General features: G+C 36.8%; 1 protein-coding gene across 2 annotated transcripts in view; it reads right to left on the bottom strand.

Moving 5' to 3' along the window:
- Positions 1–26,941, bottom strand: part of LOC113116291 (FH1/FH2 domain-containing protein 3-like) — a 153,874-nt gene that overhangs the window by 36,339 nt on the left and 90,594 nt on the right. For both annotated transcript variants that reach the window (XM_026284365.1, XM_026284366.1), the window contains exon 5: positions 23,502–23,607. In XM_026284365.1, coding sequence (XP_026140150.1) covers positions 23,502–23,607 — 106 coding nt within the window. The remainder of the gene's footprint in view (positions 1–23,501; positions 23,608–26,941) is intronic.

Genomic DNA, 26,941 nt, shown 5'->3' with positions numbered 1-26,941 from the left:
GTGTGTGTCTTTGCATGTGCACAGCAGTGATACAGCAGTGTGGTCAGTGTTTCCACTGTCTTCATAAAACATCATTGGCTCTCCTTAGCAACTCAGGGGAGGTCTTCTGGTGAGGGAAGTGTCGTGAAAGAGCCTGAACCATAAAGAAAATGCTTCACACACCAATGAACTCTCACACATGTGTCCAAAGTTTAAAGCAATCAGAGTACAAACAGATACAGTGATCTATATGTGAAGAGCAGGATTTCGCTCTGATCAAAGAGAAAAGTGTCAATGAGATCCATCTGGAGCTGTCTGAATCACATCTCTGCTGCAAAGAGTTATTGTATTATACACACACACAGGGGAGCACTGCATGAGACAGCATTATACAAGAAGATTAAACACACATAACTCACATGCTCCCTGGAAGATATAAGCTGTAACAGGTGAACCGTTATCAAATAAACAACTCAACTGTTACACTTTGAGACTTCACACAAACACACCAACTCAAAACCACATTTATAGGTTAATGCATTCAAGTTGCATAAAATCACCACATACGTGTTCTGGAACTAAATAATGATGGTTGAAGCAAGCATTACGAAGCAATCCTACTTTAACTGTTGATCATCATTTCCCCAGTGAGTGTTTGTATAGTTTTACACTAAACGTATTTACATTTTGCAATTTAATGCATATGCTACTAAATTAGTGTCACTTAATTTAAGTATTAATCATCACAAATGGTTACTGAAAGATGTGGATAGTAACTCATAGTTACTATGCGTTGTCGGTGGGGGCGACATTGCAAGTTTTGTACATTAATTCAAGTATATTGTGTTTACAGAAGAAGAAGGTTTGAATACAGTGGCGGGCAAAGAGGAAAAATTATGCGAACTTATACGTATTCATCCACATTTAATCTCTGCGTTGCCTTTGTTGCCACCGATGTAAAATCAGCAACAGAATACACTCCTCTTCAGTTGCCATTGTGATCTGAATATCACGCGACCCGACTCTATTACCCCCTGTTGCGTGAGCGGTGTACTGCATACACGCATCGCCAGTGATGCTTGCGTCCACTGTTTAGACTATGAAAAGGAGCGCCTCGCTCGCATCGCTCGCGTTGCTTGCTCGCGTTTCTCACGTTGACTATGTAACGGCCCTAAAGCTTAGTTTCTACACATTTTAGAACCTGTTAATGAAAAACAGTATTACGTAATTAACTTTATGGGGTGACAGGTATAGTAAAATACATAGTATTTTTGTTCTTCTTTTCATTACACTTGCACAAAAACTGCTATCTAGCTGGGTCAAGTGACATTACCCATGTATCCATTTGATCCAAAATGACTTGAATGCACATCACAATTACGATATCCAAACTTTAAAAGTCAGAACTTCCGAAGAGGGCAAGGTAGCATATTTTCAAGCTGAGAGTCTCCATGGACAGGCAGGAGTCATAAAAACAGCTTCGCACGCACACATAGAGCAGTTTAAATATTGTTCTTGAAGCCTGAAATCTCAGCCTGTGTGGCAGTGCAGTGGGGAAAACATCTGAGCAGGCTGATTCACCCAAGCGTAACATGACTTCCATTTGTTGCAGGACACATAAAGTGGGTCATAACAAGAGCTCAGGGAACTCCATAGGAGGCCACTAAAATCACGGAGCTTCTATTTGACAGAAAAGACTAGAGGAAGAAATAAAACCAAGAGCTCTGACAAAGACACACGCAACAAGAGGTGAAGGTCAATGTTACTTTTTGAGCCGTAGTTCAGGTGAAGAAAATGTTCTGGCTCCACTGTATTCAGGCAAATCTGCACTCATACATGCACTCTATGAAAAATGCCTGGCTTGCTTTTATGAATGGATGAATGGATGGACGGACAGACAGATAGATAGGGCATTTAAGGATCAAAAATGCTGCTTGACTTGAGACTGACACACTGTCTTCATTCCAGATCACTAAAAGAAAGATGAGCCCTACTGGACTCTATACTCACACAGTGAGGTTGTTTGATAAATAGCATACCTAAAACATGACTACATGTGTATACATGGACACAGGCTTTAATATTGAGTTCAAACTGCCTCCACATGTTCATACAATCTGCATTTTCAATCAAATCTGACAACAATAGCATTTTTAATGACTAAAAACTTGTAAAACAGGCACTTCTCATGTTTATTGCAATTTTATGATGAATCACTTGTTGTTTTCCTCAACTGTAAGTTGCTTTGGAGAAAAGCATCTGCCAAATGAATAAATGTAAATGAAAAAAAATGTAGGCTATTTTATTAATAAAATTCACCTGGAAGCACTGACAACAAGTTTTTGTGTGTGTGCAGCTCAATCTATGATCTCCGACCTCTCTCTCTCTCTCTCTTTCTCTGTGTGTGTGTGTGTGTGTGTGTGTGCATCAATTAAAGTAGTGCATTAAATTAGAACGATGAATTAACTGACTTGGAACTACCTGTGCATTTAACTGGTTTAATGTATACCTGCCAGTCAATCAGAATTGAAATATAGAACTTAAATATTAAAAATGTTCTTTATAATAACAACGTCAAGGTGGTGCAACTTAGGACAATTAATATTGACCCAAAGGATTTTGCCCCTTTAACCGAAATACAACAATTACTAAAAGTTACAGTTACCCAGTTTCTCTACGAGTGGCCTGTCTGCTCCTCCTCATACTGTCTCAGTTCATCCAAAGCTAAAAAAGGATTTCGTTTTGGTCTGGCTTTGATGAAAAAAGTTCATTTATATCTCCTGACCCAACTGTGACACTAAAACCCATTTAGCAACACTGCTAAACGTTACTGTTTCCTGGCGCCATCTGCAGCATACAGCCCCGGCTTGTACCTGAAACGATTCCTCTTAGCTGGAGCAGAGCCTGCAGGACAAATGCTGCCAGATTCCCATAGCGAGGAGGAGAGAGAAAGACCGAAGGAGAGCAGAGCGGTGACCAGGCTGAACTCTGTCTACGGCGTCTCCACATGGGAGAATGAGGAGTTATGAATGCACCACACACAGGCCAAGATTCCCAGGTGCAGCCGTCTGGTGTTCGTGGCTGCTGGCTGCAGGACTGACTCTTCATCTTTTATCAATCAAGGCTAATTACTCAAAACATGTCAGTGACAACATTCCACATGGGTTTTTTTTCTATTCGCGCACAGATGCAAGACTACCGGAATGACATGCAGGTTCATTCCTACAGTTTGGTGGATTCTGGATTGAACAGGTTTGCTGAAAAGGGGTAAAAATATAAATAATTATTTTCTTATCCGAGGGTTAAAACACCTGTCTAACAGGCAACACACTTCTCAAGCTCATGCTACTGGACATAATAATCCTGACCAAATATTTTTCTTGTGGTCTACGGGGAATTTGGTTGATGATCAAAACATTATATTTTTGCAGCGTGTAACAGGGTGGATAATTTATGCTAAAGAAGCTCATTACCAGCTAGGAAAGAAATGTTTACATGTTGCTTTCCCTCCGAAGGAAATCATGTCACTTCCACCAAGTCATGTGATTTAGGGCATTTGCTTAAAATTTTAAAGGGCAAGTAGCACTAATGTAACAGGGTGGACTGGAGTGAGAGACAAAATAATTGAATGATTTTACACATTAAAAAGAAAAAAAAATATGTATCACAATAAATTCCATTTGTATTACAAACAGAATAAGTAAATGTATAAATTAGGGCTGGGCAAGTTAACACATTATTATCATGTTAATGCATTAATTTATCAATGTCGACAACTATTTTATCGCGCATTAACAGAGTTTTTTATTATTTTGAAAGTCCATTGCTCACTGGCTCTGAATACACATTGGAAAGATGCCTGTTATGATGTTATGATCGAGGCTTTGAACTCTGAGCATAATTTGTTTTTCTATAACAAGCTATAAAATATTCTCTACAAAAATGTTAATGCCTTGGCAGTTGCGAATAGCTTTGGTCATATTTAATTTGATTAAATTAACGTTTAAGTTGAGATTTACAAGAAAAATTTAAACTGCTACTATGCAAAAGGGATACTGCTGTAAAACAAACAAACAAACAAAAAAAGAAAACACTTGTGTTTAAAGAGTTTGCAAACAAAATGTTACTGCACTTTTGTTCATATAATATATATATATATATATATATATATGCAGTTTTTACAGTAACACAGAAAAAGTGTTTAATACACTACTTTTGAATTCATTTTTTTTATAACAAAAAAAATCATGCTATTAATCACGATTAAAAATTTTAATCATTGCCCAGAACTAGTTTAAACTAATACTCAAAATTGTTAATTTAAATAAATATACAGTATTTCAAAAAATGTAACAAATTAATAAAAACATATAAATGAATATATTGAATGTAGAACTTTTTAATCATTTTAATTTCTATAATTCTAATTCTAAATATTATATGACATCACAACCTAATGGTTAGAGATTCAAGTCTCGGGCCAGCAGGAATTGTAGGTGGGGGGAGTGAATACCGTGATCTCGTCACCCTCAATACCACAGCTGGGGTTCCTTTGAGCAAGGCATCGAACCCCCAACTGCTGCCAAGGGACCGCAGCATAAATGGCTGCCCACTGCTCCGGGTGTGTGTTCACGATGTGTGTGTGTGTTCACTGCTGTGTGTGTGCACTCTGGATGGGTTAAATGCAGAGCACAAATTCCGAATATAGGTCACCATACTTGGCTATTTGTCACGTCACTTTCAGCAATTACAGTACTAATATTATTACAAAAATATAACATGTTTGAAGCATACTTCATTTTTTAAAAGGAACACAGTGCAGTACTTCACTATCAAACAAGCAGTGCATCAGATTATATATTTATATAATTACAATGCAGACTTCCGTGATTTGATAATTGGGCTAAAACATATGGTGTTCTTGAATGTTGTTTCACAAACTTGACAACAATGATTTCTGCTTGCATTTGGCACTTAATAAGTGTTAATTTTAGGGTACATCCATGCATGAAAAATCATGGGCATGAAAGTTGATAACATATTGTTTCATGGGTACATACAATCCTTCTGTAGGAAGACCTTGCAAATAGTCGCTTGTTAATGGGGTGCTGAAATGTCTCCAGCACACAAGCACATTTTGTAATGAAGCACACCACAGATTGTTTGTAAAGACCATATTGACCATGCAGACAGACAGCCCGGGCGTTCAGTGAGAGAGCTGCTGAGAGACAGGCGAGAGATATAATGAGTTGCTTCATATGCTTCATGGACCAGAACATTCCAGAAATCTCCCGACAGTATCGCTCTAGCACACCAGCACTGAAGGACAGTGAAGGAGCTTTAATCTGGGGCTAATGGGAGCTAAATTGAACTGATTCACATCTAAAAGATATGTTTGGATAGGACATTTAAAGGTCAAGTGTGAAACTTCTGCAATGCTATGATCACTAAATGTAACTGTAAAACATATGTGACCAATCACGGAAAGTAGGGACACAAGTCGGTTCTGGGGCATTTTGAGTTATTCACAGATTCTGAAATGATGTGTAACACATGGAAATCTGATAATATTTGGAGAAGTTGTGGCCATTTGAAGGTAGGCACTCAAAAAAGCTCAAAAAGCAGAAATAGCCTCTGAAGATTGTGCAGTTCTCACTGCTGTGAGTGACAATGGGGCTCATTTACATCTCATTTAGATAAGCCATACCCCCTGCATAGCAACGACAGACACAACGGGAAAAATTGGACCGCATACTATTAATAATGTAGGAGAATGTGCATTGTAAATGTCAGTAATTTATCTTTTTTGACTTTTATAAAAATGATTTAGAGGCTGAAATATGTGAGTTTTATCTTTTTATAAAAAATCTTTAATCTTTAAAATGTGGCCATCATTTTTAATGTTATTATTTTAATGTTTATGTAAACAAAAAGTACATATTGATGCTAATTTTATTTATTATTTGCTGGTTTTCTACACAAAACTTGGTGAATTGATTTCATTGTGTAGCATTAGGACTTTTTTAACAGGATTCTGCGATAACCGATGAGCTAGCTAATAGGTCGATATGGGAAGGTCTAAACATGGACTAAACATGAGATAATGTGTGTTCTTAGAATAAACACAAAATGAAAAACTTTGATGTTTATGGAAACTCACCCCATAAGAAACAAAAGTATTCTCGCAGATCTCGATGCCTCCAATGAAATAATCTTTCGGGCACACTTTCTCTTTGTCGGGGTCTTCTTTGGGATATTACAGTCTTATTATGCCGCTTTCATCGTCGCTCAGATCGTCTTCAGAATCAGTGAGCACTTTTTTATAAGCATCCGGCTTGTCTTCGAGTACTTCAAAACATTTTCAGTGTGACGGCCACGATTCAGCTCGTCTGCGTTCATCTTTGTGGCGTACATCTTCACTGAATTTTTATATCAGCTACAGCCGGCCAAAGCGCTGCATACTAACTAGCCACGCTTCCCTCGGAGGGCGGGGGCAATAACAAAAAAAACAAAAGCCGGCTAATCCAGTATGTAAATACACAGACAATGAAACGCCCCTACTGCGTGCTAGAATCTCCGACAAACAACCTAATTTCAACCTCAAAATGTACGCTTTTAAATATACCAATACTGCTATCTCAAACACGGAGAGGCTTCTTTGTGATCTCAACTAACAGATTCTGCAAAAAAACGAAAATCACCAATTTTGAAAAAAAAAACGCTTCTTTCTCATTTTGCTCGAAAGTTGTGCTGCCGACTTGTGTCACTGGTTTCCGTGACGGGTCACATTTTGCTTGTTTTCCATTTATTGGGGGACAGCATTTCACAAGCTCAATTAACAGCACTTATGGCATAATGTTGGTTACTGCTAAATTAAATTGCCATTAAATAGCATAAACAAATAAACATAGATAATTATCATGAATATTGGCTAAAATAGTACAATTAGAATTGAATTAAATAACATAACATTCCCTTTATTTCATTCGCAATCCATGTCGCTATAGCAGAACGGCATTTTGGGATGGCCAGATTCCGTGAGTGATATACAATCACACTCATAGATGTTAGGTTTCTTAAGAGAAATAAGATATTTATTTATTTCTGAGGGATAATGTGACACTGAAGTATTTTTGATCAAATAACATATTTTAAAGCCCCTAAACTTTTATAACGGTAGTGTACATAATGTTTTTGACTTTTTCTTTTAAGGAAAAGATAAGAGACTTATATTTTAGGGAACCTAATTTTTGTCAATGACTGAGGTACAAATGCACATAGGAGACAAATATCAAGTCAGATAGCAGCTGAGTATGACAGACCTTCAATGAAAGAGGAACACCAAAAACAGACAGCAGGTGTGACATTCCCTGCCGAAAAAGTAAACGAGTTGTCAACTAGTGGGACACTGCCTTGAGATGCGGTTACTGTCAGGAGTGTTTCACAGCTCTGATGGGGTGCAGGTATTCTGATCACATGTGCAAAGTGATTATTGTGGATAGGTGGAAGTAGAGGTTAAAATCTAGCTTTCTAAATCCCTCTTTAATCCTACAATCATGACCAGCTCCATATTTGGGGATCCCCTGTCTGATTCTCAAGACTTTTATATTCTCTGTCCACATTTTTTACTATTATTTACCACCACATCCCAGATTTAATGTGCAGTGGCCAGAATTTGGCAACAGTCTGCTTTCTCTTTCTAACTCCTCATGGTCTTTTCTTCTGCACCCCTCATTTGTTTCATTTACATTTTAAATTTACCCTAGAACTGGGTCAGCCAAAAATTGGACCTGTCTGTCAATGTGCACCATTTATTTTCATAGGGCTACAGGCCTTCTCTCAAGGTCTTGCTCTCCACAAAAAGCCAAGGGAACTTTTAGTGCACTCAACACATTTCTTAATCCAGCGAAACAAAGTCTGGCACAGTTATCGGTGCTGTTAAAGTCAGGTATATTTCTTTTGTTAAACCACAAAGTAGAAACACACTGCAAATGTTTTTCTCCCACACCGGACATGACAGACTGGTTGTGCTTTTGGGGGCAAACTGATGACGAAGAACTTTTTCCTGTAAACTTTGACTTATTCTGACTTCCTTTCTTGTCTGATTGGGTTTTGATTTAACCTCCCTGTTTCCTAATGAGACAGCTTTATTACCGGTGCCCATTAAATGTCCATTAGGAGCAGTTTCTGGATGTTGTAAATTCAGAAGGAGCTCATCATTACGCAATCAGCCGACGCCTTTGCAAAGCACTTGTGTCCTGTTCTTGTGGTACTGCCTTGCTCGTTCACAGCTAGTAGGTAAATCAAGGGAACACTGATTCAATCAGGCATCCTTCTTTAAGTAAACAAACCCAAAGTGCTCCAAACCTCTGATTTAAATGTATGTGCACATGTCTATAGTGTGTGATGTAAACAAAATGTATTTAAAAAGGTTACAATTATGAATTATACAGTAGGGTCACAATTGTGTGAGAGATAAAAGTTACAGTTGAGTTGATGATAAAGTTGAATTGTATAATAAATAAAGTTGCAATTACGAGAAACAATTGCTTTGTAAAAAACAAAAAAACAAAAATCTAAATTTTATGGAAACAAAATCAAGTCTCAACCAAAAGAGATTGCTGAGAATTTTCATTTTATGAGAAATTATGTAGTAGATGCATGACATATGGTTACAGTTGTGAGAAATAAAGTCATAGCTGAGATATAAAGTTACATTTTATGAGAAATAAAGTCAGTTTTGAACAATAAAGTAAAAGCTGAAATATAAAGTTGAATTTTATGAAAACTAAAATCGAAGTTATAAAAAATAAAGACAACTGTGAAAAGTAAAGCTGAATTTGAAAAAAAAAAGTGATAATTTGAGGGGAAAAATCAATTGCGCGAAATAAAGTGGCGGTGGAGACGTAATATTGAATTTTACAAGAAATAAAGTTGCAATTACAAGAAATAAAGAAATAATTATGAGAATCAAACTCACAGGTGTGAGAAATAAAGATGTGGTTGAGATACAACATTAATTTGAGAAGAAATAAGTAGCAATTACCAGAAATAAAATCTCAATTGCTAGAAATAAAGTCGAGGTGGAGACGTACTATTGAATTTTACAAGAAATAAAGTTGCTGTTACAAGAAATAAAGCAACAATTATGAGAAACTCACAGGTGTGAGAAATAAAGTCAAGTTTGAGATACAACATACATTTTAGAAGAAATAAGTGGCAATTACAATAAATAAAGTTAATTAAAATTAATTTAATTAAAATTATATTTTATATATTTATAATCACTCAGTATACATTTAAAATTCAGTGTAAACACACAGTATATTTGCCTCTTTGACTCCTTCTGGAGTCCCATACACCAGTGATTTTTTTGAGAAGTGACCAAAACATGAGCCATATTTCTTGGAATGATTTTATGGATAATTATGCTTTGGCACACTTAATAAAACGGAAAAACTAAGCAATCAGCAATAAGAAAGACATCTATTCCAAGTAAACACTAAATGCTGCAGATCTGCAGGAGCATTAAACCGCTGAAGGATGAGCCGTGGTGAATTGTTACGACACTACAGAGGATGCTTACCATGCTTCGCGTCGCACGCCATATGATGAAACTGCACTCGGTAAAAGGTTGCAGTGTCTATTAGTCATTAGTGATATAGTTCAGTGCTAACATGGACAGTTCCAAATGGTTTGCGGCCATAAATCAAGCTTTGTATTCTCACCCTGAATCATTCCAACGATAGATTGATCTTCCATAAAGTGGCTGACTTCAAGTTTTGGGCCAGAGCCAATTGCTCTCTCTGTGATTTATGCACACGCACAAATGTACGATTGTAGCCCAGGATGCATACGTGCAAACATATGTATCTAAACACATGTGAGGTCAAGGTTTAAATTATTGGCTTCCAAGTGGTGACATGTAATTAATACTACACCTCAGAGACCTTATATCAGTGGCCTACAGTGGGGAAGATGAGAAACGTGAGACATCTGATAAAGGCCAAAGTGTTAGTGTGTATTTAGCATAGCCTAGTCCTTTTGGTGCAAATAATCAGAGGGCAGGAAACACCACACATTCTTCTGCTTTAACACCTGCACATGGTGAAAAAACAGGCTAAATTTGAAATCTAAATGTATGCAACACACTATATGGTTTGTACAGTTATTGCATTGCGATGTGTGTTGACTAGCTGTTTGAAAACCGCCAATTATCAGGGCCAGATATATCCTGTCAATCAAAACGAGGTGGAAAAAACAAAGAGTTACAAGTTACAAGCTTGTGCGGTAAAAAACAGCAGCATGGAAAACAAAACTGTTGTTCAAATCTTGAATAAATTATACACCGAGTTAACAATGCGACAATATTAGAATGCTCCCGTTTCTTTTAAAATCACTCAAACTGCCACTCGTGCGACTGTTTACAATCATGTCGCATTGTACAGGGTACAATAAATGTTTTATTTATACTGGATCTAGGAACTTGTTGATTATAATGTGAACATTCTGGTTTAGTTGTGTCACTAGTTACACAGCGAAAACCGCAAACGAGCACTTTATCTTCCACATCACAGCGGGATAGTAGTTTCATAAAAATGCTGTTTTTTTTTTTTTTCAACAAACATCAAGAATTCATATGGCCCTGCACATGAAATGGAAAAAGATGCTATGAATTAAGAATTTGTTCCAACAATTAAGGTAAATTATGGCCGAGATTTAACTAAAACAAGGGAATAGAATTAGTACAGTGTGGCCACAATTACCTCAAATTAGGAAACAAATTAAATGATGTGGGAACGAATTAAAAAGAAAAAAAAAAGTAATATTCATTGAGAAATTTAATTATTAGTTCAGTCATAGAATAGGTATATTCAAGTTACTGTGAACATAAATTACATTTAATTATAATTTGGAACTGGGTTGACCATACAAACATCCTCTTTTTCCCAGACATTTCATGGTTGGAATTTCTATATTTCATAAATGTTTTTTTTTTTGTTTTGTTTTTTTTTCATTTACATGCTCTCTACAATCCCCATATTATTTATGCCCACATATTTGCATTGCTTTGATATTAGATTAGCAATTTACTGTATTAATCCCAGTCAGTACATGTCATGACCAGATTCAGACCAAAAGTATTTAATGGCATTGACCCTTAAAACAAGATAGCAAAAAACCACCAACAATAGCGTCACTTGCTTGCTTTACCAAGATAATGATTGGCCATTGTTACTGGCTCACAGATTTTGTAGCTAGCGATAACTATCAAAACCTATGAGCTGAACTATACAGGGAATCTCCAGTGGGCTGCTATGAATCGCTGGCTCAAAAAATGTTGTATATCTGGCTCAGACAGCAGCTGAGGGAGAAAACAGAACAACATCTGTTGAAAAGGAGCTTCACTTCATGTTTTCTTGCGTGTTGCAGCCAGCCAAAAGATTAAAGTCTGTATTGAAGAGCATGCGAATGGAAATATTTGGGTTTCCTCAGACAACTAAACTAGCAAGTTGTAATTATCAATCACCACAAAAAGTTTTCTGTAAAACTGAGGGAAAAAGTTTTCTTAAAATGATGAAAATGTTAAATAGGCACAACCATATTCTGCAGAGTTTCCTTTTTTTTTTTTTTTTTTTTTTTAGCTCATTTTGGTCCGAAATTCTTGAAAAACCACGCTAAAATGTACTAAACAGCAGAATAATCAAATAAGCCAAAATATTAACAAGCACACACTTCGTGGAAATCGCTTGATTCTGTGTGCACAGATACTGTGTGGGCCTGAAGGAAAATTTTGCACATATGCTAACACTGTGTCGTGCAACGTTAAGGAAACTTTCAGGCACTTGGTGTGGGTCCGTCTGGAGCAGGTCCGTCAGAATGTAGGTCAGTCAGGTGGGGACGAAAACAAAGCTAAACTGAGGCTAAACTTCACAGCTGTGACAGAGGCTCTGGATCTAAAGTCACACTGACTTAGCCGCAGTCATCCACAGTGTTCCCAACAGAGTAAATAGACTCCAACAGATGCTAACAAAAGCGCTAGTGCCACACACAGTCCAGAGAGTGTCATATGCCCTCCTGTTCCAGATGTATGTTTCCAATCACCACGCTCTCTTTCATCAAATCAGGAAGTTAATGGCTTCACGGGATCATTAGAACAAACTCATGTTGAAAGAAAACAAAAGGATAAGAGAGGAAGTCTTATTTATTTTGACTCTACACAGCTTTTCTGGGTTGCTCATGCTTGGCAAGAGCTTATGTGTAATTAAATCTAATGGTAAAAATAGAAACACTTTCTACAGAAATGAACTCGACCCGTGTTATTCATCACAATAATATACACATGGCGGAAGTCCTTAATGACTAAAGACTGTTTCTGCTTTGATGCTCTGGGTATTTTCCTATCGATTCACGCTATCCCATCTAAACCACAAAGACTGACGAAAAAGTGAAAAGAAAGAACCCAGGATGTTTTTTTTTTGTGTGTGTGGTTTTTTTATGTTTCGATAAGACAAGAAAGGATAATCAGAACCCATTGGGAAGACTGTTTTAAAGAGGCATTTGAAAATATAAATATAAAATAGTTATCTTAAATTGTAAAAATATTTCATAATATTACTGATTTTTGATTGCATAAATGCAGCATTAGTCATTAAAAACATACATAACAGACCCCAAACTTTTGAATGGTAGTGTATGAATTACATTTTAATGATTTTGTTTTAAATAAATAAATAAATAGATTCAGACAGAACTGGTTGAATCACCAGGACCAGTATCAGTAAACCAGTTATTTTTACATTCAAGTTTATGTATTTTAATTTGTGAATGAATTCAGACTTGTTTCTGTGAACTGGATGAACAATTCTTTCAAAAGAAGAATTCATTCACAAATTAAACTTTTCTACACTGTGATTGCAAAAAATGAGATGGGAGCAAAAGATTTTTCCATCACAAAAGTTTTGTAAACTAATGCAAAGGAGAGCGCAGATATCTTGTAAGTACATGCAAAGTCTTTCAAGAGAATGCAAGAGTATTGAATTATCTTTTTCCGTCTTTCCGTATTCTGAGAAAAATACCCTAAATTTATGTCTAATTCTAAAAAACAAAACAAACAAAAAAAAACTATAGTATACTTCTGAAGGCTTAGTAAATAGCGCACAAGTAATAATTCACAAAAGAAAGAAAATCAAACAGGTTTGAGAAGATATAAGGGTGAGTAAATGTCTACATTTTCATTTTTGAGTGTACTGTTCCTTTATGAAGTGTTTGAAATGCGATTTGAACCTTGAAACCATTAAGTCACGTGTTCTGCGAGCAGTAGAGAATCTGCAGTGGTTTGCTGTGTTTGGCAGCTGCCCAACAGGTCTTGTTTCGTCTGTGCTTTGGCTGTGTGATTCCAAGTCTTGGAGAGTGGGGTAAACCCTTCAGTAAGGCTCAGAGGAGGCCTGGTGCAAGGGCTGGACTGCACTATTTAGGATCCCCTCCCATATATTGAGGTCATCATTTCTCAAGAAAATGTCATCTCTACCAAGAACTGGGAAAGCCTTCATCTGACACCTGAAGCATAACATTAAAACCTGCCTATCTCTGTAAACAGACACTAGAATATAGAAAAAATAAATACGGATCCAAGTGACCTTGAAATTAGAGGGAGATTCTTCAAATTTGCTATAAAAAAAAAAAAAAAAGGTGTCTTATTCAATGGGAAAGTGGAAAGTTCTTGAAGGCTGTAGGCTATAGAGTTTATGTGGAAAATATGTGCTCTTCTTCTCCTGGGAACTTGTTATGAGAACATGGCACTGGGTTCTGTTGTTGCGCTTGTGCCAGTTCTGGAGATTCCCTCCTGGAACACCGTCTAGACTACTGCATGAGGAAAAACCTCCACCTTTCCGATTAACCGTACAGCCTAATTACATGACAATAGAGATGATGGTTCAAAAAACTGATTCATCCAGTTCACTAAAAAGAACCAGTTTAAAACAATGATTCATTCGCGAACCAGACATCATTCCGATTTGTTTGAGATGATTTAATAATGTTGTAAATAAGGTTCAATTTCTTGCACACACACATCGTTTTGCTTCATAAGAACTCAATATATTGTCAGGAGCCATGGGTATTATATTTGGGTGAACTATTCCTTTAATGCAGAGCCAACTAAAACTTATATTACAAAATTGATAGTTCCATTTCTTGATTATAATTGGCTAAGCCACATTCAAAGCCACTGTAAAATACTCATGCTGTGTTGTTGAAGTACATTGCTGGGACGAAGAATTTTAATAATTATTATTTATTTATTTATGCGTGTTTAAATGATTAATTGTTATAATATCTGAATAACTGAGTCTGTCTCTTTTTCTCATTTTCTTTGTTTAACATTAATTAAATGGTTGTGTAACTAAATTTACATTCCATTTCAGTCAAACAGAGTAAAACAGACTGAAATTAATGAATATGGCATGACAAAATACTGCCTAGATTCGAAGGATATTTCTGCCAAAATGCCAAAACCATGACTAAAACAAAGTAATTGTAAAAATTCACACTGGCGGTCGATTGTTTGCAATAAATCATATTGTGTTAAACACACTGTACTATGTAAACAGAAATAAAACTTAAAGTCGAAATGTAGCTACTTACAGTGCTGTGCCATCTTTCAAACAATACACCATACACAAATATCATCAGCATGAATCTCTTTTCCATAAACATCTCTGTGATCGCTGGAGAGGGTGAGGGAGACTTAGGGCTGGTAAGGGAGCAGTTCTCTGGCCCTCACATGATTTAAAATCACCAAGAGTCATGGCTTGATTCATCTCTGTCTTTCTCGGCCAGGTTCAGGATACAAGGCAGCCTCAGTTATTTTAGTGTACTACAGGCATGTCACAAGGACTGGTCTGGTTTGAGGAGTGGTGTTTGGTTTGGTTCAATGTGGTTATTCTTAACAAGATATACAAACTTAAACTTATTAAAACATTTGGAAAAATTAAAATGTTGACTTGGCAAATAAGTGGGAAAAATATATACTATATATACTACCTACTATGTATGTAATGGCTTGTAAAAATCTTTGCATAACAGGATTAAAAATCATATAGCAGCATGTTTACTTGAAGATTTAAGTGACGTACAAAAATGTTTAGTGTTTATCGTTATTATGAGCACAATGTCGGTATATTTGCATCTCATCTAAGAGAATGTAAGATAACCTTGTTCCAAACATGTATGACTTTCTTTGTTTTCTGTGGATCACAAAAACATACACTTTGAAGAAGTTTTCAACTATTTTTTTTTTTTTTTTTGTCCAAACAATGAAAGTCAATGGGGTCCAACACAACACTTGAGACATTTTTTCAAAATATATTTTGTGTTTCACAAAAGAAAGAAAGTCCATCAGGTTTGGAACGTCATTAGGGTGAGCAAATGCTGACATTATTTATTTTTACTTTATTTTTGGGGGGGTTAAACATCCCTTCAAATGTTTCTAATTTAGATGTTTTGCACCACCTAGACACATTACATAAGGCTCTTTACTCACTATTACACATTTTACAAGAAAGCTTTTACATGGACACTTAAAATCAATTTAATAGCATATCTATCTGTAAATCACAAGGATGGTGATAGGAGGGCAGAACTGGGGGTCAGGGACTCTAGGGAGTTAGAAAGATTGCCATTGATGTTAACTGCCTACTAGTGCACTTCGTAACTCTGTCATCAGAAATGGAGTGATAAACATTCTCATGCTCTCTTCCTGCTAATATCACCTTCCTCCGTTCACTCATAAAATTTATCTGGGCTGATCTGCTGCTTTGGTGGAGTCCAGATGGTTGTAGGACCCCAGGCACAGAAACTATGACGGGGTTATGGGGGAAAAGCTCCCTCGGGTCTAGGAACGGACAGCAGCCACTGAGAGGCCTCTTGCCTTGAGGCGCACGTGCTGTGAGGGGCCTCAATCACAGGGCCCAATTCAGCTCACAGAGGGACACTTAACGGGGAGAGTGAGTGTGTGTTTTAGCAGGGATTTTATATGGGAACTGAAGGTTCTGACGCTATCCATGATCAAACAGTGAAATAAAATGGTGAGAGATGTGCTAAAATTTTAAATGTGAGGAACACATTTTAGTGAATCACAAAAATGCACCACCAATATTAAATGCACAATATTGGACACATTCCCATTCTGTGTGACTACTAGTGAAAGTAGTAAAAATACTATTATCAAAGTAATAATTTAATTTAAATAAATAAATGTATAAATTTGCTGTATAAAATGTCACTTTGGATAAAAGCATCTGCTAAATGACTAAATGTAAATGTATAAAAATATACATATCTAAATATGTAAATAAGTATATAATCAATTAAACTGCTGTTCAGAAGTTTAAGGTGGGTTTCGGAAAGTCACTAATGCTCAATCTTGCATTTATCTGATCAAAAATTGCAGTACAGAAATCTTCAGAAATCATTATATTATGCTGATTTGGTGCTAAAGAAACTTTTCTTATTATTATCAATGTTGAAAACAATTGTGTTGCATCATATTTTTGTGGAAACCATAATACTTTTTATCTTGTCAGGATTCTTTGATGAACAGAAACTTCAACAGAACAGCATAAATTATTTTTTGAAACAATGCAAAAGTCTTTATTGTCACATTTGTTTAGTTTCATTTCTGAAAAGTATCCATTTCTTTTGTGATTATACTGTATATTTTTGTTTTATATTTTATAATAGTTTACAGATTTTCTAAGTGGTCTTACTGGACCGCACTGTATATACCTGGCTAACATTTTAAATTCAATCTGTCATGTCGATCTATAAAGTTGAATGTATTCGGCTGATTCGATTTTTCATGGACAGAGCAAAATAGGATCACAAGCGTGTAAATGTGTTGGACAGAACACAGAGTGTGTTAAGAGAGAAGGTGTAAACCCAGATTTACACTGTGGCACTGACCCAACTTCTCCATGTGTTTTCATGCGCTTGGCTTGGAGTGATGGCGCTGAAATCTCAGGCCTCTAGTATTCCTATCAACGATCCCCCAGGTGCTCAAAGCAGCCAACACGAGCGGCCCAGCAGAAGAGCAACCTTATCTCACCATGATATGACATATTTCCCCAAGAGAAGATGTGGATCTGCATAGGCAAATGCATGTCTGAATAAAATGATAAAATGTGTGTGTGTGTGTGTGTGTGTGTGTGATATCTGAACAGAGTTGAAAACACTGGCATCATTCTCTTGCAGACTTGTAAATGGTTACAGAGAAAACTTAGCATTATACACTAAATGACTGAGGATCACACACTTCCAAACTTTCAAGTTGTTCCAAACACAACAAATAAATGAAGAAACATGCGCTTAACTGCTACGTAACACACGACAAACTGAAACAATATGTGTGCTAAATTGGCTCAAAATATCACACATTAGATATCTTCCAAAGTGAATGGAATCATAGGTCTGAAAAACGTGACATTTGCTAATTCTGTCAACTCCAACTTCGGGAAATTTGCAGACTGACTTTGACATTTGACAATTATCGTCAACTTTTTCCAACTGTAAATAGTGAGGAGAATTTGGGCAAAAGCTGTGTAATGTATTCCAGCCTTAAAAGTGGCTACAATTTTCTGTTTTATTCTACGTGGACCCGGGTGCCTCACTGAGGGCAGCCATTTTGAGATCATATGATCATTTGGAAGCTTGCTTTATTCTTAAAGGTTATGTTCACTGAAAAATATGACAATTCTGCCATTAATCACTCACTTTCATCTCATTCCAAACGCGTAAGATCTTTATTCATCTTTGAAACACAAATTAAAGGCAGGGTAGGTGATTTGGTAAAAAAATATTTTTTGTTATGCTGGTTGAAGGTCTCTTCACATCCCGATAGCAATCACTAAGTTATGTTGTCTAAATTTATTTATATGCATTTATTTATATGTATTCTTATAGCTTCATAAAATTAAGTTTGAACCACTGATGTCACATGGACTTTTAAATGTCCTTACTACCTTTCTGGGCCTTGAACGTATCAGGCTGCATTCACACTGCAGGGCTTAATGCTCAATTCCGATTTTTTTTTTTATTAAATTTTTTTGCAAGGCCGTTCACATTTCCAATTAAATGCGACCTTTTGTGATCTCTTGTGTGAACGTGAAATGACCCAGAAGTGACCCGCATGCGCAGAAGAGTACTCAACGGTGAACGACGTCACTCGTTGTTTGCGGAAGTAGCTAACGTTAAACATGGATGTCAACAACAGTGTAGTCAACAGCGGAGATCTTTTTGCAATATTAATGTTATTTTCCCAACGGAGCCAGCACAATTACAATCTTCTCGTTTTAAGAAGAAAATTAAAAAGAAGGAGGAGAGCAAGGTTTTTGGCCATGGCATTTTGTGGAGCAGTGTTAGCAACGTCGGTACAGAGAAACGTGTGGGTGCGGAGTCGCAGCCAGGAGTGGTGGGATACTGATGTGAGTGGCTCTTCTCGTTCCCGTCTACTTCAACGCAGAATTATGACGTTTGTAGCGTATCAATGACGTATGGGTTGGATACATGTGGCCTGGCTGTTCAAACGGAGGTCGCATTTCAAAAGATTGGATACGTATCAGATTCAGGACCACATACCCAAGTGGGATACATACCAAATTTGAAAAGATCGGATCTGTGTCGTTCAGACTGTCATGAAAAGATCAGATACAGGTCGCACAGGAGCAAAAAAATCGGAATTGGGTCGTTTCAGCCTGCAGTGTGAACGTAGCCTCAGTTGTGTTGCTGTCTTTGAGTCAGAAAGCTTTTGGATTTCATCAAAAATATCTTAATTTGTGTTACAAAGATGAAAGAAGGTCTAACGGGTTTGGCACAACATAAGTGTGAGTAATTAATGCATTCATTTTAAAAAAAAAGTGTCTCACATTGCTCTGGGGGTTGAACAAAAGCCTCCTGTAGCGAACTGATTCATTTTTGTAAGAAAATGTCCATATTCAATACGTAATAATCACTTTAATCTAGCTTGTGCTCACAGTTGTAAATGTAGCAGTTCTGGGGAATTGACATATGTGGTTAGCTTTGTGCATGCGCCGCCCAGAAGTTACACACAAGGTAACGCGGCGAAGAGATCAAAACAAAACAATGGTCACTTATTAGAAGTACAAAATGAGGATTTGTAAAGAAGCATGTTGGAGGATTTCGATATAAGCCAAAAGGAGAATAGTTTTCCTTTGCTAAAGTAAGGAAACTTTGCTTCCTTTGCTCCTGTTAACAAACGTTTGGTTTTCACGAGACTCACCAGCGCATGCACAACACTGACCTCATACGTCATTCCCGGGAACTTTTTCAGTTTGACAACAGTGAGCGCAATCTGGATTAAAGTGATCATTACGCTTTGAATACGGATATTTTTCTTACAAAACGCATTGATTCGATACCCTCCGGAGCCATGTGAGACACCTTTTTTAATGGATGCGGCGCTTTTTATTAACCTTCTCATGGACCGATGCAGTGCAACACCCGCTGAGTGGCATCAAACAACTTGAAAGATCAAAGAAAATTTTTTAAATAACTCTCACTGGATTCGTATGAAAGAAGAAAGTCATATACACCTAGGATGACTTCAAGGTGAGGAATTTATGGGTTAATTTTAATTTGTGGGTGAACTAACCCTTTAAATGTCACCAAAACTTTCAGTCTAGAAACCATTTTGGTTATTTGCAGATTCAGATGAAAAAATAACACATTTTCAGTGTGGTCTGCAGTGTACATGTGTGCATATTCCCCAAAAGAACATTGAAAAAAAAAATAAAAAAATATCACTGCAGAGTGTGTTTCTTCTTCTGGTCATGAGAAACTAGGTCATCTGTGAGCCAGGTTGCAGCCATGCTGCAGAGAGGAGAGGATACAACAGCAGCTCTTTCCCACAACCAGACCGATCTATTCCAAACAAACAACCAACTTGCACAAAAACACCAAAAACAGAGACAAATTAAGTAAACAAAGTGCAAATGAGCGGGAATGAATTGAAGCTATCATTTAGACAGCTTGTCATCATCATCATCATCATCATCATCCTCTTGATCTCTCTAACTGTATCTCTCATTCTCTTTCAGTTTCGCTGTCCCAGATGGGAGTTTGGCATTTGGCGTCTTAATCAAGTGGGTTGTTTGTCTCAATGTGGGTTCAAACCTATAACTAGGGCACAAGCACTGATTGCAAGTAAACACACTGAAATCAGCTCCCACCAGGACAATGCAACTTTATTTCAACTGTGTGTTTTATATCGAAACTAATTTAACTGTAAACATAAGGACGCACGACAAACCTTTAGAGGAGCATGCATGCTCAGTTTGAGATAATTATGGTATCCTGTTACCCAAAGGTGTGCTGAGACTTACTGAGAGACCATAAAAGCATAGCAGCAGCATGAATCATATGGGTGTGGAAACTAGGAAATAAAATGTGGAACTCTAAAAAGGAATAGGCACATGGTTACTGCCTATTTCATTGTATAAAACACCTGAAAAACTTTCACACACAAATATTTTGATGTTCATAACTATTGTACCAGTCATTCCTTCAAATGCACAAAATGTATTTCCATTTTGGGCTAGCTGAAATATTATACTGTGGGGAGCAATGTGTAGCTTTGTTTTTGTGTTACAGAAATCCGCTGTCATTGTGGACAGGCTGTAAATCGTACAGACTGCCAGTAAGTCTCAACATGCGGATTTAGTGTTTAGGTGTCTGTCGTCAGTCCCTGACCCTGTAAATCCAACTGCTTTGACTATAAACAAGCAGCAGCCACTAAAGAAATCACTTTGAGCTCTCCCACAGAGCATGAAGACTGAATCCATGTAGCTTTTTGCTCCAACAAACAATCAAAACACATAAACAACCATTTAAAACTTAGGGGTCAAAAAAATTTGTTTCTGAAAAAAAAAAAAAAAAAAACTTTTCTTTCAGGCCCACTATCGTCAAAATTATTAACACTTAGCATAGAGTTTGGATTGGCTGTGTGGTTCTGTTCTGGGTAAAAACTCTGCCCATCCCTGCAGCACCTGTCTTGAAGGATTTAGGGTAAACCAAACTAGGGGTGACCCTGAATAGTCGACGAATCAATGCTTTGATTCGAGGAGCCTGATTCGACTACCAATCTAACAGTCGAATATTTGCGGGGTGTTACTGATTATGCCATTTTGACTATTTGGGGGAGCTCAAATGTCTGATTTCACATAGAACTACCAGTTTTCTCCCAATAAGTTAATGTACAGCCTATTATGATAAAGCTGTAAGAATCTGAAAAGAAAGAAGCTTCAAATTAATATTTTAAAGTGCGTGAATAAATCCAACCACCCCTATAGATTTATGTTTCACTTTCCATAATCCGTGACCGACAGAGGAGCATCTTGGCGGCAGGGATTTAAAACTTCACCAAGACTCAAACTGACACAGGCAGAGACTGGATTTTTCTAAAAGGTAGGGTACAAGTGATTTCAAAACATTTCAGCTGGTGTATATATCGTGGTTATATTATTTACCTGATATAAGATGCATTTGGTTTTGAGTGAAGCGCTTCATTGTAGTACTTCATTGTAACAACATCATTCAAGATAAAAAGGAGTCACAAGGAATATCAGAAAACCAAGTCCTTACTGAGATACAAGGTGGAGCTGGGGATGGAGGAGGTTAATTAGCTCAGAAGCAAGTGATAAAGCTGCTGAATAATACTGAATAGACCTTAAGTGGCAATGCTGTAATAGACATTGTATTCCTTTAGGAAGGCTTGGATCAGCTGAGAGTCAACTGATGCAAAATTGACTCACATGATCTGCCAGAACTATTGCTTGCTTTCTTCAGCAATAATGCACATTTACAACATGACAAATGATTTCTAGTTATATTTCTGAATAAATTATCTTCTTTTGAAATTTATTTTGAGCTATGAATCCTGATTTAAGTATCTAAGTATCATGGTTCCCACAAAAATATAAAGCAGCACGACTGTTTTTAACATTAATAATGATAAGAAATGTTTACTCTTATTAAGAACCGTTATAAGTTTTATAATTTTCTTTTCAGATCCACAGAAATTCAAGAAAACTATTTTCATTTTGCACTTATAAAAATCACTTCCAACAATAAAGTTAATAAAAACTAAGATCCACTCTTTGTAAAAAAAGGTGAAACTTACTGGTCATTGAGGAACATTTGTTTCCCACACGGAAAAAGACTTGCATGTGAAGTCTTTACAATAAAAATGACATAGTGGAGCTGAAATTTTAAATAATTGCTGGGTAACCATACATCCCATCAATCCCATAATTACACAACATCCAACTAGCCACAGACCCTTTATGCATTCAAATTCTGGGAATTTTTTTCTTACTCTAGCGAAAAAAAGTTATAGCTATTCAAAGTGAGAAATACAAATAATAACAGGCCAGAGGAGCTTACTCTAGATTCCTAACAATGCATTCAGTAAATACAGTACGTCATACGGCTCTAATGTAATGTTCTGCTTTTGTATATTTGTGTACACATTTTTATACACACAGACGCCCCGCCACCCACATGCACAAACAAGCTTTTAAAAAGGGAAGCTGATACTCTCAATCTTAAACATTCGAGTATGCCACACAAATATGCTTCAGATGCCCAGATGTAACCATGTCGCATTCGCAAACAAAACAAGCACAGAAATGCACCAACACGCACCCCATTCATTGACCCCAATAATTGCCATTAACAATCGCGTTGCTCCTGGTTTCCCTAGCTAATTAATTCTCTCCATGCATGTGAGGTGAAAGGTCAGGCATGTTAACAGGCCGCTAAGAGCTTTGCCTGCCAGGAGATGAGGTTGGAAACCAATAGGGAGGTCTAAAGGGGGCTGGAAACCCACCCCAAGAGGTCATCTATATTTTACAGCAAACTGCGAGAGGGCAGGGCAACCACATGCTTAAGCGCCCAATAAAAAGGCATGGCAGGATGTTGCAGATCGTAAACCGAATTTCAACAACCCCCCCGACACCCCTCCCTCCAAGGAAAAGAAGACATTCTGATGCTTTATTGCCAATTAATAGAGCTGGGTGGAAAATGTTTGGTGCCTAACTTTTATTGAGTTGTAGTTATTTAACTCCTTGTGATGTGGTTTGGATGTATAGGTTCTCGGTACTGTGGTATAGTGTTAGTGGTTTGTAGTCACATCGCTGAGAGTTATAAAGTGGTATAATGTAAAGACAGTCACAACAATCATTTCAGTCAACACTAATTCTAAACCACGTAGTTAAAAGCATTTATAATTATCATTTTGAAGGGGTCATATGATGCGATTTCAAGTTTTATTTCAAGTTTTCCTTTCTTTTTGTAGTGTGAAACTGCATTTATTTGACAATTTACTGTCACTGCAGATATGTTAATGCATCATTGAAGAATGAAAAAAAAATTTAACATCTAAAGTGCTTGTTTTAAATGTTTAGTAGTTAACGAATCACATATATTCATGTGTGGTGATGCGGTACCTCTGAGGATGTAGTTCTGGTAGTTTTGGTCAGCCTCAGCTCCCACTTTAATAAGACACGTGAGTCCTTCGGCCATCACAAACTCATGCACCAGATCTTTATCATCCTGCAAGAGAAACACAAGCAGCAGAAACTCAATCTATTTACGAAATGCCCAGAAGAAACACATAATCTACACAGACAACAAACAGGTTGTGGAGAAAAAATACTGATGCAGCTCAAAATTCAAACATCCAACAAAAATCAAGAAAATCACACTCAATAATGTCACCAGAAATATTGTTTTATTGCAACACACTTTCAGGGTGATCAAGGTGAATTGCAGAAAGGCCCTGTTGTGTTTTCATAAATGGGCTTGATTTCAACCTGACACAGCCCATACTGAAGCTTATGAATTCCCATCTGTCAAAAGCTCTGTCAGCATTTTCTCTACGCTCCCTAAAGGTTCCCCCTCCTACACCAACACATGTTGCATTGTTCTGCAAACTCTCTGTCCTCCAGGTGCTGGGAACGTCTTAAAATAACCTGAAAAGGAGCCCAACGTGCTTTTATGAACAACTGAAAGGTCAAATAAGAATAAGAAGAAAAGAAAAGAAAACAATTCATTAAAACGTTTTTTAAGTTTAAACTTGAGATGAAATATACAATTTCTTATGCAATTCCAATACAGCATTAATCTACAATTCATATAAAATATAGCCATTTAATATAATACATTTATTTTACAGAATAATTACTGCATTTTATAAAACCTACTTTATGATATATTTTAAAGCTAAGCTGCAGAGATATTTTAACACTTTTCTGCAGAGTGTTGTTTTATAGAGCTGTCTTGGTCTCATCCCTGTAGAGTTCCTCCAGATCTCCCTCACCGAGCACTTACAGTTTTAAATCCTTTTCACTTCCTACCTGTGGAAACCCTTTTTGTTTGGGCTTGAGTAAGTTTGGGTTGCTAAGTGCTGATCGGCTGCTTCCCTGCAGTAAAGAGCCCATTAAACACACTGTAGAAGAGGTGTGAGGAGCAGTACGTGTCTCCGCTTGATTTATGGCACTCACACGCACACAGGCCCACGGCTGGGCACACTTCACTAATCTCTGATTACAGCATGCATCCTTCCTCTGTCCTGTGTGTCATGTGTGGATGTGAACCAGGCTCCCGCTTATTCCGTCTGCTTTGGGATTCGCAGGGACACACCCTATTGGCTGATCTGAAAATGATTAGGGGTGTTGGATTTGTGGAATTTATTTTGGCACAGCCAGTCTATAATGACACAGTATGCCCACGTCTGGAGAAATGCACTTTACGGCACATGCAAAATATACTTAAACTCACGACAGCATGAAAAATGCTATTCTTACCACAATTCTTCCTGAGTCGAGTGATCAATCAGAGAACTGCTCATACATAATGTTCTCAAGTGATTCATACATCTTAGATTAAAATGCAGGGGGATTATGAGATCGGTTTCAATAAATGGAACTGCTGAACTGGAATTCTGTCCAAGTCCTGGCTCTGTGTGTGTGAGTGTGTGTGTGTGTGTGTCAGTGTTGTGGGAGTGGCTAACTAAAAGTAGCACTGCTATTAACTAAACTACAACTAAGCAGAAGCTGTTTTTAAAACGGAGTAGCTTAAACAGCATATGTATGTTTTTGTATTAGAATTGTGATTTTAATTCCCTACAACCGCATCTATATATCTCACAAACTGACTTTATTATATGTCTCAAACATTTTTTACTTCCTTTCTTGTAATTGTGCCTTTTGAGCCTTTCTTGTAATTGTGACTTACACTTACCTCACAGTTTGACTGTATATTTCACAAATTTCATTTCACAACTTTAACTTTGTTTCCACTAATTGTAAGTTCATCTCTCATAATTATGACTTTAAATCTATCTATTGCAGCTTTATAGCTAACAATTGCAACTTTGTATTTTACAGTTTGACATTGTCACTTTTTTACTTTGTTTCTCATTATTGTGACTATATCACTCAAAATCTAAAGATTGCAACTTTGTATGTCACTTTTTTAATTTAGTGTTTTAGAATAAACCCAAACTCACCGAATTTTCATAGTCAAATGTCTAGTGAGTGATGCAAAAGGTGCATTCGAACATCCTCATCTGGTTGTAAACATCGCTGTAATTTGAAAATTAAATGCCCGATGAGAAGCGTTAAAGGATTAAAGTTCTCTCAGACTTGAAATGACGTACAATCTACATTAAACCCTTCCCATGAAATTAAAAGCATTTTCTAAAGTAACCATCCCCCCAAAAAAAAGGTGCTTTCAGGACACAACATAGTATTGTGGAAAGAACTGTGGGAATACAAGTCTTTATTAATCGTGATCTGTCATGTGATTGGGTTTTTGTTTTTGTTTTTTTTGTTGTTGTTGTTTTTTGTCAGAGAAACTGCAAATAATTTTAAGTATATTTTAGTGCTGTTAAAATTAGCAAATTAATAAAATATGGAAATTTTTCTTACAAAAACACATCAATTTGCTACAAAAGGTCTTTATTCACCCCCCAGAGCTGTGTTAGGCACATTTTAATATAGATGGATGTGGTATATTTGACTACTTTTGGACTGTTGAACAAAAACACCCGTCCATCCCATTATAAAGCTCGGAAGAGCAAGGATAATTTTTTATATAACTTTTTATATTTTTAATATAACTCCGCTTGGATTCATCTGAAAGACGAAAGTCATATACACCTAGGATTGCCTTGAGGGTGAGTAGAAAATGGACCAATTATCATTTTTGGGTGAACTAACCTTTTAACGCATGTGAATATATTTTTTCCAGTTTAATGGTGTTAAATAAAATATTTATACGCAGGGGCAGAGCTAGGGTTTGCCACCCCACCCAAAGCTGCTGCTTTGTTCTCTTTTTTATTGAAAAAATTGTTTCTATTTAGATGTGCAGAACATCTTTATGAGTACATCAAATGGTAGACTTTTCAGACACGCACCAAGCAACAAGCAAGAGTCAAATTAGCACAGAAATGGTACAATTGATGAGGAGCTTCAGTAGAACAACAGTGAACTGTGGTCAAATGAGATGTCATGCCATATGTCAGTAAATATGAATCTTCCTTTCCTGTCTGCCATTACACTTGTAACACGTGCTCTGTACACTGTGCTTGTGACACGTGCTCTTGTAACATGTGCTCTGTTTATACTGTAATGTTGAATGGCTACAATTAAATGTTAAACAGCTATCTCACAGAGATATCAGTAGTATTGGTATCTGTGATACTCGCCTTCAGTCATAAAAAAGATATAGTTGTATCTTACAATGACCTTTAATACTATTATTATTATGTTTTATTTTGATGTGGAAAAACAGGCTCCCATAGTTGTGTGACTCCATTATTAAGACAAATACAGTAGTGTGCATGTAATAATTCCATTTATTGGCAAATTTTGTTCAGATTTAA

This window comes from Carassius auratus, chromosome 16 (assembly GCF_003368295.1).
Source record: "Carassius auratus strain Wakin chromosome 16, ASM336829v1, whole genome shotgun sequence".
In the NCBI taxonomy this organism is placed as follows: domain Eukaryota; kingdom Metazoa; phylum Chordata; class Actinopteri; order Cypriniformes; family Cyprinidae; genus Carassius; species Carassius auratus.
The sequence above is the reverse complement of the archived record's forward strand: the minus strand, read 5'-3'. Positions and strand labels throughout refer to the sequence as shown.